At 45.1% G+C, this 15,339-nt stretch overlaps 1 protein-coding gene across 1 annotated transcript; it reads left to right on the forward strand.

Annotated features, from left to right (window-relative positions):
* Positions 1–7,355: 7,355 nt before the first annotated feature.
* Positions 7,356–14,395, forward strand: LOC124023923 (ras-related C3 botulinum toxin substrate 1-like; the record flags this gene model as incomplete). Its single annotated transcript, XM_046338089.1, has 3 exons — positions 7,356–7,433; positions 13,993–14,064; positions 14,273–14,395. Coding segments are annotated over exons 1-3 (230 nt in total), but the record flags the coding sequence as incomplete, so codon positions are not given.
* Positions 14,396–15,339: the final 944 nt, after the last annotated feature.

Consider the following 15,339-nt stretch of genomic DNA (forward strand, 5'->3'; position numbering starts at 1 on the left):
GATGTTGAGGGAGGGTGTCCCAGATCCAGTTAGAATAACTTCCATCTCTCTACCCCCCTCTAATAATATAATAATATAATAATAATATATGCCATTTAGCAGACGCTTTTATCCAAAGCGACTTACAGTCATGTGTGCATACATTCTACGTATGGGTGGTCCCGGGAATCAAACCCACTACCCTGGCGTTACAAGCGCCATGCTCTACCAACTGAGCTACAGAAGGACCACAAGGACCCCTCTCTTTCTCTCTCTTTCCCATCTGGTTCCCCTCTTTCTCTCTCTTTCCCATCTGGTTCCCCTCTTTCTCTCTCTTTCCCATCTGGTTCCCCTCTTTCTCTCTCTTTCCCATCTGGTTCCCCTCTTTCTCTCTCTTTCCCATCTGGTTCCCCTCTTTCTCTCTCTTTCCCATCTGGTTCCCCTCTTTCTCTCTCTTTCCCATCTGGTTCCCCTCTTTCTCTCTCTTTCCCATCTGGTTCCCCTCTTTCTCTCTCTTTCCCATCTGGTTCCCCTCTTCTCTCTCTTTCCCATCTGGTTCCCCTCTTTCTCTCTCTTTCCCATCTGGTTCCCCTCTTTCTCTCTCTTTCCCATCTGGTTCCCCTCTTTCTCTCTCTTTCCCATCTGGTTTCCCTCTTTCTCTCTCTTTCCCATCTGGTTTCCCTCTTTCTCTCTCTTTCCCATCTGGTTCCCCTCTTTCTCTCTCTTTCCCATCTGGTTCCCCTCTTTCTCTCTCTTTCCCATCTGGTTCCCCTCTTTCTCTCTCTTTCCCATCTGGTTCCCCTCTTTCTCTCTCTTTCCCATCTGGTTCCCCTCTTTCTCTCTCTTTCCCATCTGGTTCCCCTCTTTCTCTCTCTTTCCCATCTGGTTCCCCTCTTTCTCTCTCTTTCCCATCTGGTTCCCCTCTTTCTCTCTCTTTCCCATCTGGTTCCCCTCTTTCTCTCTCTTTCCCATCTGGTTCCCCTCTTTCTCTCTCTTTCCCATCTGGTTCCCCTCTTTCTCTCTCTTTCCCATCTGGTTCCCCTCTTTCTCTCTCTTTCCCATCTGGTTCCCCTCTTTCTCTCTCCTTCCCATCTGGTTCCCCTCTTTCTCTCTCTTTCCCATCTGGTTCCCCTCTTTCTCTCTCTTTCCCATCTGGTTTCCCCCTTTCCCCCCCCCCACCCAGGTCGTTGGGATAGATCTTATACGTGTCATTGTGTCTAGGTTAAAATGCTCCGTTCAGAAAAGGGGAACTTTTATTCTACTCTGCCTATTTACTGGTCACAGAAAGCAGATCTGGACTGAACATCCAGTTCCTCTGGACGGGGGGGGGGGGATCAGTCTTAAGGGATATTCAGTATTTCACCTTGTGCTTCATGTGTCCATTTAGCTTCTAAATAAGAGGTTTTCATAACAGGTGAGGGTTGTGAGGAAAGCATGTTATACAACTCAACGTTAATTCAACCTCTCTAGTTGAATGAAGAATGTGGACCGTTCTGATATCAACCCTGGTGGGTTTAATAGTGTTTCATCCTGTGGATGGTACATGTCCAGTGTTACACATGGCTTCCTAAACACCACTATCTTTTTCTAATGTTTTTGACATGGGGAGGTCTGTTTCTGAGAGCGGCTGTTTTCTCTGTCTCTGTCTCTCTCTGTCTCTCTCTGTCTCTCTCTGTCTCTCTCTGTCTCTCTCTGTCTCTCTCTGTCTCTCTCTGTCTGTCTGTCTCTGTCTGTCTCTGTCTGTCTCTGTCTGTCTCTGTCTGTCTCTGTCTGTCTCTGTCTCTGTCTGTCTCTGTCTGTCTCTGTCTCTCTCTGCCTCTCTCTGCCTCTCTCTGCCTCTCTCTGCCTCTCTCTGCCTCTCTCTGCCTCTCTCTCTCTCTCTGCCTCTCTCTCTCTCTGCCTCTCTCTCTCTCTCTCTGCTCTCTCTCTCTCTCTCTCTGCCTGTCTCTCTCTCTCTGCCTGTCTCTCTCTCTCTGCCTGTCTCTCTCTCTGCCTGTCTCTCTCTCTCTGCCTGTCTCTCTCTCTCTGCCTGTCTCTCTCTCTCTGCCTGTCTCTCTCTCTCTGCCTGTCTCTCTCTCTCTGCCTGTCTCTCTCTCTCTGCCTGTCTCTCTCTCTCTGCCTGTCTCTCTCTCTCTGCCTGTCTCTCTCTCTCTGCCTGTCTCTCTCTCTCTGCCTGTCTCTCTCTCTCTGCCTGTCTCTCTCTCTCTGCCTGTCTCTCTCTCTCTGCCTGTCTCTCTCTCTCTGCCTGTCTCTCTCTCTCTGCCTGTCTCTCTCTCTCTGCCTGTCTCTCTCTCTCTCTGCCTGTCTCTCTCTCTCTCTGCCTGTCTCTCTCTCTCTCTGCCTGTCTCTCTCTCTCTGCCTGTCTCTCTCTCTCTGCCTGCTCTCTCTCTCTGCCTGCTCTCTCTCTCTGCCTGTCTCTCTCTCTCTGCCTGTCTCTCTCTCTCTGCCTGTCTCTCTCTCTCTGCCTGTCTCTCTCTCTCTGCCTGTCTGTCTCTCTCTCTGCCTGTCTCTCTCTCTCTGCCTGTCTCTCTCTCTGCCTGTCTGTCTCTCTCTCTGCCTGTCTCTCTCTCTCTGCCTGTCTCTCTGCCTGTCTCTCTCTCTCTGCCTGTCTCTCTCTGCCTGTCTCTCTCTGCCTGTCTCTCTCTGCCTGTCTCTCTCTCTGCCTGTCTCTCTCTGTCTCTAATGTGTTTTTGACATGGGGAGGTCTGTTTCTGAGAGCGGCTGTTATTCATTGAACTGTTAGTTACAAGACTGAACCCTCATTATAAACTTATCTTTGAGAAGTGCCTGGTTGAGTTCCATCGACACTCTCTCTTAGAATTCACAATTAGAACCTAGCATTCCGGTTCCACACCGTCTTGGAGTCTCAAGTGTTTTTCAATGTTTTGGGTCTAACATTTATCTAACCATTTTTAAGTTTGAACCATTCCTGTTGTGTTTTGCAAACCATGTTTGTTCTAATCCCAAATACAGTATATTGTTGTCAACTGGACATTTGCCATTTTTTAAATAATTTTGATGACTATTTTGTAATGTACTATAGTATACGGTTACGTAAGACAAAAAATTATCCCTGTTCCAAATGGAGCCCTATTCTGTGGTGGGTGTGTTCCAAATGGAGCCCTATTCTGTGGTGGGTGTGTTCCAAATGGAGCCCTATTCTGTGGTGTGGTTTTCCAAATGGAAGCCCTATTCTGTGGTGTGTGTTTCCAAATGGAGCCCTATTCAGTGGTGGCTGTGTTCCAAATGGAGCCCTATTCTGTGGTGGGTGTGTTCCAAATGGAGCCTATTCCCTTTATAGTGCACTACCTTTGACTAGGTAGTGCACTATATAGGCAATAAAGTGCCATTTTGGAGCATGCAGGTTTTATTTCCACCGTGGTGTATGGAAGTCCTGGATAAGCGTCTCCAGCTGAACTAGGATCAGGCTGGAATGGACCTGACCCTGCTACATCTCTAGTTGATCCATTTCTGGGGTTTTTACATTTTACTGTTCAACTGTCTTGGTGTCTTGTGTGAAATAATTGGACTTTTTATTTGTCAGGCTGTGTGCGTGTCTGAAATGTCACTCTGTTTCATATACATTTTACATTACTATATATATATATACGTATATACATATGTGTATATATATATACTAGCCCCCATAGTCTCTGGTCAAAGTAGTACACTATATAGAGTGTCTCTGGTCAAAAGTAGTGCACTATATAGAGTGTCATTGTCTCTGGTCAAAAGTAGTGCACTATATAGGGTGTCATTGGTCTCTGGTCAAAGTAGTGTACTATATAGGGTGTCATTGGTCTCTGGTCAAAGTAGTGCACTATAGGGTGTCATTGGTCTCTGGTCAAAATAGTGCACTTTATAGAATAGGGTGCCTTTTCAGACACACAGTGTATCTAGTTGATGCCCTGCACCCAATGTTGAAATAATGTTAGTAGATTGTTTTCATGAGGGAATCTAGAACTCTAGCAGTTGGAGGACTTGGGGAAATCTAGAACTCTAGCAGTTGGAGGACTTGGGGGAATCTAGAACTCTGGCAGTGGGAGGACTTGGGGGGGAATCTAGAACTCTAGCAGTTGGAGGACTTGGGGAATCTAGAACTCTAGCAGTGGGAGGACTTGGGGAATCTAGAACTCTGGCAGTGGGAGGACTTGAATCTGGGAGCTCTGGCAGTGGGAGGACTTGAGGAAATCTAGAACTCTAGCAGTTGGAGGACTTAGGAATCTAGAACTCTAGCAGTTGGAGGACTTGGGGAATCTAGAACTCTAGCAGTTGGAGGACTTGGGGACTCTAGAACTCTAGCAGTGGGAGGACTTGGGAATCTGGAGAACTCTAGCAGTTGGAGGACTTGGGGAATCTAGAACTCCTGGCAGTGGGGAGGACTTGGGGAAATCTAGAACTCTGGCAGTTGGAGGACTTGGGGAATCTAGAACTCTAGCAGTTGGAGGACTTGGGGGAATCTAGAACTCTAGCAGTTGGAGGACTTGGGGGAATCTAGAATGGGTGGCTGTTGTCATCGCTTTCTCATACTGATTTGATGTGTTGTGTTTGAATCAGTCAAACACCTTTCTATCCCTTTTATATTAGTGGTTTGTGTCTCCATTCATGTTTTAATTTATTTGTAGATCATTTCAGTCTAACAACCAGGGTTGTGAAATTCAGCTTATTTTCCTGGTTGGAGTTCTGGGAAACTTGGAAAGTTACAGTCATTCTGAAACCTAAACAACTACAGTGTTCTGTCTATAGATGAGCATTAGTCAGTAAGTGTTTCTGACACATGACTAACAGCAATCACATTCTAGCTTTACCGGTCGGTGTGCGACACAGCCACTGTGTGTAAGTACAGTAACTGTAAGGCGCAGTATGTCGAGAACCCAAACCGTCAGAGGCGTTGACTGTAGTTTTGCCTTCGGTCATGTGATCGCAGCTTATAGAACAGAGGTCACGGCTCAGGTTTTCATTATCCCCTGTGGCTCTAAGTTGATTAAGTAATATCATTGATTGGATACACACACACACACACACACCTGGTGGCCCAGGTCAAAATTAGTCTGTTATTTAAAGTTAGACTCTGTGGAAATGATGTCTGCCACGAGCAGCACATGAATCACTAAGATGAGCGAAAAGAGATGCAACACTTCTCTCTCACAGTCACACACAGTATCTGAACACATGTTCACTTCCAGAGTGATGTGCTTCTAGCTTGGTGGCCATGATTTGTTTGTAGAAACAGAATGGAAACTGTATGCGTGTGTGAGTGTAGGCGTGAGGAACGGAGCTTGCCATTGATTGGTCAGGAGGAAAATGCTGTAGTTTGTGTCAATGAAATTTGAGATGGAAAAAACCACAAACAGGGGACAAGTTGAGCCTCGTCTAATGCTCTTAGTTGTGTAAATTGACCCACTGTGCTGTTTACTGTCTACATCTCTGCCACATCACTGAGGCCACCTTTAAGCGGTTAGTAAGGAAAGCAGCATGCAGATGGCCCCAGGACACCAGGTGGCCCCGGACATAGGTGGCCTGGGACCGCAGGTGAGCAGACCTGCTTTAGTCATAACCTGTGTCCCAAATCAACCCCTAGCCCCTGTTATTCCTACATCCTGCCTTTTGGGGCACTAGTACAGAACTGAGAGGATTGGATGGTATCAGCAATATAATAATTTATTAACTCTTATAGTTATTCATTTATTATAAAAGTCTCAAAAGTGTTTTAAAGCAACACACAACAACAACAAAAAAGACTACAAATTTAGAAAACAACATCGTTCATGAGAGGGTCAGGAAGTTCACGGGTTGAGGGTCAGCGGAGGGAGGCTGTCCGAGGAAGGTGGATGGGTTGAGGGTCATCGGAGGAAGGCTGTCCGGGGGAAAGGTGGATGGGCTGTCCGAGGGAAAGGCGTGGATGGGTTGAGGGTCATCGGAGGGAAAGCGTGGATGGGTTGAGGGTCGGAGGAGGAAAGCGTGGATGGGTTCAGGGTCATCGGAGGGAGGCTGTCCGAGGAAGGTGGATGGGCTGTCCGGGCGTGGATAGGTTGAGGGAATCATCGGAGAGCGGCTGTCCGAGGGGAAAGCGTGGATGGGTTGAGGGTCATCGGAGGAGGCTGTCCGAGGAAAGGCGTGGATGGGTTGAGGTCATCGGAGGCTGTCCGAGGAAAGGCGTGGATGGGTTGAGGGTCATCGGAGGAGGCTGTCCGGCGTGGATGGGTTGAGGGGTCATCGGAGGGAGGCTGTCCGAGGGGAAGGCGTGGATGGGTTGAGGGGTCAGTCCAGCGGCAGACAGGCAGCACGGTGTCATCGAGGTGGAGCAAAACTCCACCTATCAGAAGAGCTGTGGAGCTGTTATCATATGGCTAGTACCTATCCAATCCTTTCCTATCTAGAGTAGGGAATAGGGGTCAAGGTTTTTGGTTTAGGATTCTGTTTAGTGCTCCCAATTCTTCGGCTTCGTCCCAATTCTCTTCCTTGCTCACATAGTGTGTCCACTTGGCTAGCACACTCCCTGTAAATAGATTTAAAAGCATAGGATTAGTATAAGCATTGGCTGGAGGGAGGGGAGTTTCAGCATTGCTAAGTCCATGCAACAACAAAAAAGTGTGCAAGTGTACACTTCAGGAGAGGGAAGGTTGGTGGTTTTGGGACATGGCCTTCAAGCTCTCATTGACGTTTTGCCTGTGGGATGTGTCCAAAATGGATCCTTTCTCCTTCTATAGTTTTGCTCTAGAGCCCTGGTCAGGAATAGGGGTGTTTAGGGGAAGAGGAAGAGGGCTCTGTAGGGAATAGGGTGGCCAGGGGACCATTTTATGATGATGATGATGATGACTGTACGGTTTGCTTTACTGTTTGTGCTCCAGTTCTAATCCTTTTGGTTTAGGTTGTTTCTAATGGCAGGTCAAGCAATAAAACAAATACATACATTCTTACAAATTGTGTCAACTGTGGTTATTGATGGTTTTGTTTGAGGTGTGTCTCGTTCTCTCTGTGTGTATGTCCATTCTGAAGTCCTTCATCACCAGAGACTCTGCACTGTAGTCACTACAGAGGAACCCTGGACACTTACATTACATTTAAGTCATTTAGCCACTTGTTGTATGTCCCAAATTGCCACTTAATCCTATGTGCACTACTTTTGACCAGAACCCATTGGGCCCGTAGTGTACTACATAGGAATATGGTGTGATTTGGGAAGAACGTTGTCATTTACAGAGTTCAACTGCTGTCGGGGGAAAAAAACTTTCCCTTTAAACACGTTCGGTCTTTTCCAGGAGGTTCACCGGGATTCGACACTGCCTCCCTCCGCTACTGGCCTGTCGCGGTACTATGCCAATTCACTTATTATTAGCGATATATCAGAAATGATAAACAATTTGCCATTTAAAACCAGGGAATAGTCCGTCGTTGGATACCACCACCCTCTGCAAAATGCAGGCCATCAAATGCGTCGTGGTGGGCGATGGGTAAGACCTTTTGTGTGTTTTAGGCTGAAAATGTGTCCTTTTTCCAGTCTGTGAGGGCAATTGTTTGCAGTAAAGGGCTGGGGCTATAGCGGGTTGAATGGGTCGGCGCTCACTTTCTAGAATCGCTCTCATCAGTGCGTGAGCGTAAAATGAATGTTGAGCAATTACATTTTTATTTTGTTAGCCTCCTTTGTGATTTCATGTTATCAATGTATTCATAAATTTTCCGCCAGGTTTTGCACAATACATTATAAGTTCAGTGTGAAATATTATGCCTGAAATTGAACTAAAGCTATTTGAACGTTTCATTGAAATATAAAAAATTAGAAACTAACTAAAGCTTCTCGGATTAACAACATTTGGAAACCCATATTTTTCAGGGGAGTTGAGCATAATTGTGAAATATACATTAATATGGCTGCATGGTTTGCAGAAATGTCGCTGGGAGGGCTTGCTGAGACTCGTTAAATGATATAATGCTTTCACACCTACACAGCCAGCTCCTACACGGAGGCACGGGCTACGGATGGGCATGAGCACCTATGCAAAATGCCGTGTTTATATAGCCTTTCTACCATAGACATCTTTGAAAGACAGGTTTATTTGACTTCTGCTACATTGTGATGCGGTGCGGATGCGGCGTAGATTTTGGGTAGTGTGTGGAGGTAGGGTGCACTGGACTGCATAGCATAGCTAAACAGGGGTGTGGGAGGGAGGCTGTCTAGGATTTTTAGGGGATGGGCAACACACACACATGCGCAATATTGTACAACTAACCTTGTGGGGACATGTAATACAGTCAAATCAAATCAAATGTATTTATATAGCCCTTAGTACATCAGCTGATATCTCCAAGTGCTGTACAGAAACCCAGCCTAAAACCCCCAAACAGCAAACAATGCAGGTGTAAAAGCACGGTGGCTAGGAAAAACTCCCTAGAAAGGCCAAAACCTAGGAAGAAACCTAGAGAGGAACCGGGCTATGTGGGGTGGCCAGTCCTCTTCTGGCTGTGCCGGGTAGAGATTATAACAGAACATGACCAAGATGTTCAAATGTTCATAAATGACCAGCATGGTCAAATAATAATAAGGCAGAACAGTTGAAACTGGAGCAGCAGCACAGTCAGGTGGACTGGGGACAGCAAGGAGCCATCATGTCAGGTAGTCCTGGGGCACGGTCCTAGGGCTCAGGTCCTCCGAGAGAGAGAAAGTCCCATTCAAAGTCCTAGTTTCCCTAACCCTAAAACTAACCCTAGTCTGGGTCCAAAAGCCTTCTTAACAGCTTCTACCCCCCAAGCCATAAGACTCCTGAGCAGCTAATCAAAGGGCAACCCAGACCCTCTTTAACACTGCTGCTACTCTCTGTTTATTATCTATGCATAGTCACTTTAACTCTACCTACATGTACATATTACCTCCACTAACCGGTGCCCCCGCACATTGACTCTGTACCAGAACCCCCTGTATATAGCCTCCACATTGACTCTGTACCGGTACCCCCTGTATATAGCCTCCACATTGACTCTGTACCAGTACACCCTGTATATAGCCTCCACATTGAGTCTGTACCAGAACCCCCTGTATATAGCCTCCACATTGACTCTGTACCGGTACCCCCTGTATATAGCCTCCACATTGACTCTGTACCAGTACCCCCTGTATATAGCCTCCACATTGACTCTGTACCAGTACCCCCTGTATATAGCCTCCATATTGACTCTGTACCAGTACCCCCTGTATATAGCCTCCACATTGACTCTGTACCAGTACACCCTGTATATAGCCTCCACATTGAGTCTGTACCAGAACCCCCTGTATATAGCCTCCACATTGACTCTGTACCGGTACCCCTGTATATAGCCTCCACATTGACTCTGTACCAGTACCCCCTGTATATAGCCTCCACATTGACTCTGTACCAGTACCCCCTGTATATAGCCTCCATATTGACTCTGTGCCAGTACCCCCTGTATATAGCCTCCACATTGACTCTGTACCGGTACCCCCTGTATATAGCCTCCACATTGACTCTGTACCGGTACCCCTGTATATAGACTCCACATTGACTCTGTACCAGTACCCTCTGTATATAGCCTCCACATTGACTCTGTACCGGAACCCCCTGTATATAGCCTCCACATTGACTCTGTACCAGAACCCCTGTATATAGCCTCCACATTGACTCTGTACCGGTACCCCCTGTATATAGCCTCCACATTGACTCTGTACCAGTACCACCCTGTATATAGCCTCCATATTGACTCTGTACCGGTACCCCCTGTATATAGACTCCACATTGACTCTGTACCGGTACCCCCTGTATATAGCCTCCATATTGACTCTGTACCAGTACCCCTGTATATAGCCTCCACATTGACTCTGTACCAGTACCCCCTGTATATAGCCTCCATATTGACTCTGTACCAGTACCCCCTGTATATAGCCTCCACATTGACTCTGTACCGGTACCCCCTGTATATAGCCTCCACATTGACTCTGTACCGGTACCCCCTGTATATAGACTCCACATTGACTCTGTACCAGTACCCTCTGTATATAGCCTCCACATTGACTCTGTACCGGAACCCCCTGTATATAGCCTCCACATTGACTCTGTACCGGTACCACCTGTATATAGCCTCCACATTGACTCTGTACCGTAACACCCTGTATATAGCCTCCACATTGACTCCGTACCGTAACACCCTGTATATAGCCTCCACATTGACTCTGTACCGTAACACCCTGTATATAGCCTCCACATTGACTCTGTACCGTAACACCCTGTATATAGCCTCCACATTGACTCTGTACCGGAACACCCTGTATATAGCTTCCACATTGACTCTGTACCGGTACCCCTGTATATAGCCTCCACATTGACTCTGTACCGTAACACCCTGTATATAGCCTCCACATTGACTCTGTACCGTAACACCCTGTATATAGCCTCCACATTGACTCTGTACCGTAACACCCTGTATATAGCCTCCACATTGACTCTGTACCGTAACACCCTGTATATAGCCTCCAAATTGACTCTGTACCGTAACACCCTGTATATAGCCTCCAAATTGACTCTGTACCGTAACACCCTGTATATAGCCTCCACATTGACTCTGTACCGTAACACCCTGTATATAGCCTCCAAATTGACTCTGTACCGTAACACCCTGTATATAGCCTCCACATTGACTCTGTACCGTAACACCCTGTATATAGCCTCCACATTGACTCTGTACCGTAACACCCTGTATATAGCCTCCACATTGACTCTGTACCGTAACACCCTGTATATAGTCACACTTCTTATTTTGCTGCTGCTGTTTAATTATTTGTTACTTTTATTTTCAATTTTTACTTATCTATTTTTTATTTAACACTTATTTTTATCATCTTAACTTCTTAAAGCATTGTTGGTTAAGGGCTTGTAAAGTAAGCATTTCACTGTAAGGTCTACTACACCTGTTGTATTCAGCATTTCACTGTAAGGTCTACTACACCTGTTGTATTCAGCATTTCACTGTAAGGTCTACTACACCTGTTGTATTCAGCATTTCACTGTAAGGTCTACTACACCTGTTGTATTCAGCATTTCACTGTAAGGTCTACTACACCTGTTGTATTCAGCATTTCACTGTAAGGTCTACTACATCTGTTGTATTCAGCATTTCACTGTAAGGTCTACTACACCTGTTGTATTCAGCATTTCACTGTAAGGTCTACTACACCTGTTGTATTCAGCATTTCACTGTAAGGTCTACTACACCTGTTGTATTCAGCATTTCACTGTAAGGTCTACTACACCTGTTGTATTCAGCATTTCACTTAACCTAATTCTAACCCTAAACCTAATTCTAACCCCTAACCTAATTCCAACCCCTAACCTAATTCCAACCCCTAACCTAATTCTAACCCCTAACCTAATTCTAACCCTAAACCTAATTCTAACCCTTAACCTAATTCTAACCCCTAACCTAATTCTAACCCCTAACCTAATTCCAACCCCTAACCTAATTCTAACCCCTAACCTAATTCGAACCCTTAACCTAATTCTAACCCTTAACCTAATTCTAACCCTTAACCTAATTCTAACCCTAAACCTAATTCTAACCCTTAACCTAATTCCAACCCCTAACCTAATTCCAACCCCTAACCTAATTCTAACCCCTAACCTAATTCGAACCCTTAACCTAATTCTAACCCTTAACCTAATTCTAACCCTTAACCTAATTCTAACCCTAAACCTAATTCTAACCCTTAACCTAATTCTAACCCCTAACCTAATTCTAACCCCTAACCTAATTCCAACCCCTAACCTAATTCGAACCCTTAACCTAATTCTAACCCTTAACCTAATTCGAACCCTTAACCTAATTCTAACCCTTAACCTAATTCGAACCCTTAACCTAATTCTAACCCTTAACCTAATTCTAACCCTTAACCTAATTCTAACCCTTAACCTAATTCTAACCCTTAACCTAATTCTAACCCTTAACCTAATTCTAACCCTTAACCTAATTCTAACCCTTAACCTAATTCTAACCCTTAACCTAATTCTAACCCTCTACCCTTAACCCTAATTCTAACCCTAAACCTAATTCTAACCCTTAACCTAATTCTAACCCTTAACCTAATTCTAACCCTTAACCTAATTCCAACCCTTAACCTAATTCTAACCCTTAACCTAATTCTAACCCTTAACCTAATTCTAACCCTTAACCTAATTCTAACCCTTAACCTAATTCTAACCCTTAACCTAATTCTAACCCTTAACCTAATTCTAACCCTTAACCTAATTCTAACCCTTAACCTAATTCTAACCCTAAACCTAATTCTAACCCTTAACCTAATTCTAACCCTTAACCTAATTCTAACCCTCTACCCTTAACCCTAATTCTAACCCTAAACCTAATTCTGACCCTTAACCTAATTCTAACCCTTAACCTAATTCTGACCCTTAACCTAATTCTAACCCTTAACCTAATTCTAACCCTAAACCTAATTCTAACCCTTAACCTAATTCTAACCCTCTACCCTTAACCCTAATTCTAACCCTAAACCTAATTCTGACCCTTAACCTAATTCTAACCCTTAACCTAATTCTAACCCTTAACCTAATTCTAACCCTTAACCTAATTCTAACCCTTAACCTAATTCTAACCCCTAACCTAATTCTAACCCTTAACCTAATTCTAACCCTTAACCTAATTCTAACCCTTAACCTAATTCTAACCCTTAACCTAATTCTAACCCTTAACCTAATTCTAACCCTTAACCTAATTCTAACCCTTAACCTAATCCTAACCCTTAACCTAATTCTAACCCTAAACCTAATTCTAACCCTTAACCTAATTCTAACCCTCTACCCTTAACCCTAATTCTAACCCTTAACCTAATTCCAACCCTTAACCTAATTCTAACCCTTAACCTAATTCTGACCCTTAACCTAATTCTAACCCTAAACCCCTAGAAACAGCATTTGACCTTGTGGGGACCAACAAAATGTCCCCAGTTGGTCAAAGTTTTGTTCGTTTACTGTTCTCATAGGGACTTCAAGTATGGTCTAACATGTCCACACACACACACACAGGAAATGATGTGGAGTCTTCAGATAGCAGGTCCACCTCTCTGATATTTCTATTTTTATTTAACCAGGCAAGTCAGTTAAGAACAAATTCTTATTTACATTGACGGCCTACCAAAAGGCAAAAGGCCCCCTGCGTGGACGGGGGCTGGGATTAAAATTAAAATATAGGACCAAACACACATCACGACGAGAGACAACACAACAGTCCATAAAGAGAGACCTAAGACAACAACATAGCAAGGCAGCTGTGGTCTGCCAATGTGCCCCCAGCCAAAAGTCTATGTAGGACAGTGTCTGTGTTCACACACACACACACACACACACACACACACACACACACACACACACACACACACACACACACACACACACACACACCACACACACACACACACACACACACACACACACACACACACACACACACACTGTCAAACAACCATACACAGCCTTTAGCCTTTATTTATTGATTTGATTATTCTCTCTCTCTCTCTCTCTCTCTATTTCTCTCTCTCTCTCTCTCTCTCTATAACCCCTCTCTCTATATATATTCTCTCTCTCTCTCAATTCATGTTGAGAGAGGGAGAGAGAGGGAGAGAGAGAGAAATAGAGGGAGAGAGAGAGAAATAGAGGAGAGAGAGAGAGAGAGAGAGAGAGAGAGAGAGAGAGAGAGGGCGGCAGGGCAGCCTAGTGGTTAGAGCGTTGGACTAGTAACCGGAAGGTTGCAAGTTCAAACCCCCAAGCTGACAAGGTACAAATCTGTCGTTCTGCCCCTGAACAAGGCAGTTAACCCACTGTTCCTATGCCGTCATTGAAAATAAGAATTTGTTCTTAACTGACTTGCCTAGTTAAATAAAGGTAAAATAAATAAAAAATGTTTCAATTTAAGGGCTTTTATTGGTATGGGAAACACATTGCCAAAGCAAGTGAAATAGATCATAAAGAAAATGTGTCATTGTTTGTCTCTCAGAGCGGTGGGGAAGACATGTCTTCTCATCAGCTACACCACCAATGCCTTCCCTGGAGAATACATCCCCACAGTGTGAGTATCATAGCATGAAGCTGCACTGCAATGATGGTGTGTGTGTGTGTACTACTGTAACAACAGCATATGAATGTCTCTGTTTAAGGGTTCCCCTCTCATCCCTCATCCCTGTTTGTGTGTGTGGTGTATGCGCATGCCTGTTTGTGTGTGTGCGCAAGCCTGGTTATGTGTGTGTACTTCTCTGAACAACATCCTGTCCTCTCAGGTTTGACAACTACTCTGCCAATGTGATGGTAGATGGGAAACCAGTGAATCTGGGACTGTGGGATACTGCAGGACAGGAGGACTACGACAGGCTCAGACCACTGTCCTATCCACAGACGGTAACTCACTCACTCACTCACTCACTCACTCACTCACTCACTCACTCACTCACTCACTCACTCACTCACTCACTCACTCACTCACTACTCACTCACTCACTCACTCACTCACTCACCCCCATCTCTCATTCATTATCACTCCTACACATTCCACATCCTCCATTTTGTGTCTTCCTGGTTCTGCTTAACTCATTCTCCACACAGTTTCCTGTTATTCCACTGTTTTCCTCATTATCTCGCCAGTGGCGGCTCAGTCAGAAACACAGCTCCCTGCCTGCCTGGCTGCTGCTTCAGAGAAAATTATTAGGGGGGCTATTTTAGCGTTTCGCCCATCCCAGCCAGAGAGGAGAGTAGTCATATTCTCACACAAATTATCAAGGAACTTGCCAGGTACCATCCTAAATCCGTAACCATGGGCACCCTCATAGATATCATCCTGACCAACTTGCCCTCTAAATACACCTCTGCTGTCTTCAACCAGGATCTCAGCGATCACTGTCTCATTGCCTGCGTCCGTAATTGGTCCACGGTCAAACAACCATCCCTCATCACTGTCAAATGCTCCCTAAAACACTTCAGCGAGCCAGGCCTTTCTAATCGACCTGGCCCGGGTATCCTGGAAGGATATTTACCTCATTCCGTCAGTAGAGGATGCCTGTTTGCTCTTTAAAGGTGCTTTCCTCACCATCTTAAATAAGCATGCCCCGTTCAGAAAATGTAGAACTAAGAAAAGATATAGCCTGTGGTTCACCCCAGACTTGACTGCCCTCGACCAGCACAAAAACATCCTGTGGCATACTGCATTAGCATCGAATAGCCCCCGTGATATGCAACTTTTCAGGGAAGTCAGGAACCAATATGCACAGTCAGTTAGGAAAGCTAAGGCCTGCTTTTTCAAACATAAATTTGCATCCTGTAGCACTAATTCCCAAAAGTTTTGAGACACTGT

This window comes from Oncorhynchus gorbuscha, unplaced genomic scaffold (genome assembly GCF_021184085.1).
Source record: "Oncorhynchus gorbuscha isolate QuinsamMale2020 ecotype Even-year unplaced genomic scaffold, OgorEven_v1.0 Un_scaffold_1724, whole genome shotgun sequence".
NCBI lineage: Eukaryota > Metazoa > Chordata > Actinopteri > Salmoniformes > Salmonidae > Oncorhynchus > Oncorhynchus gorbuscha.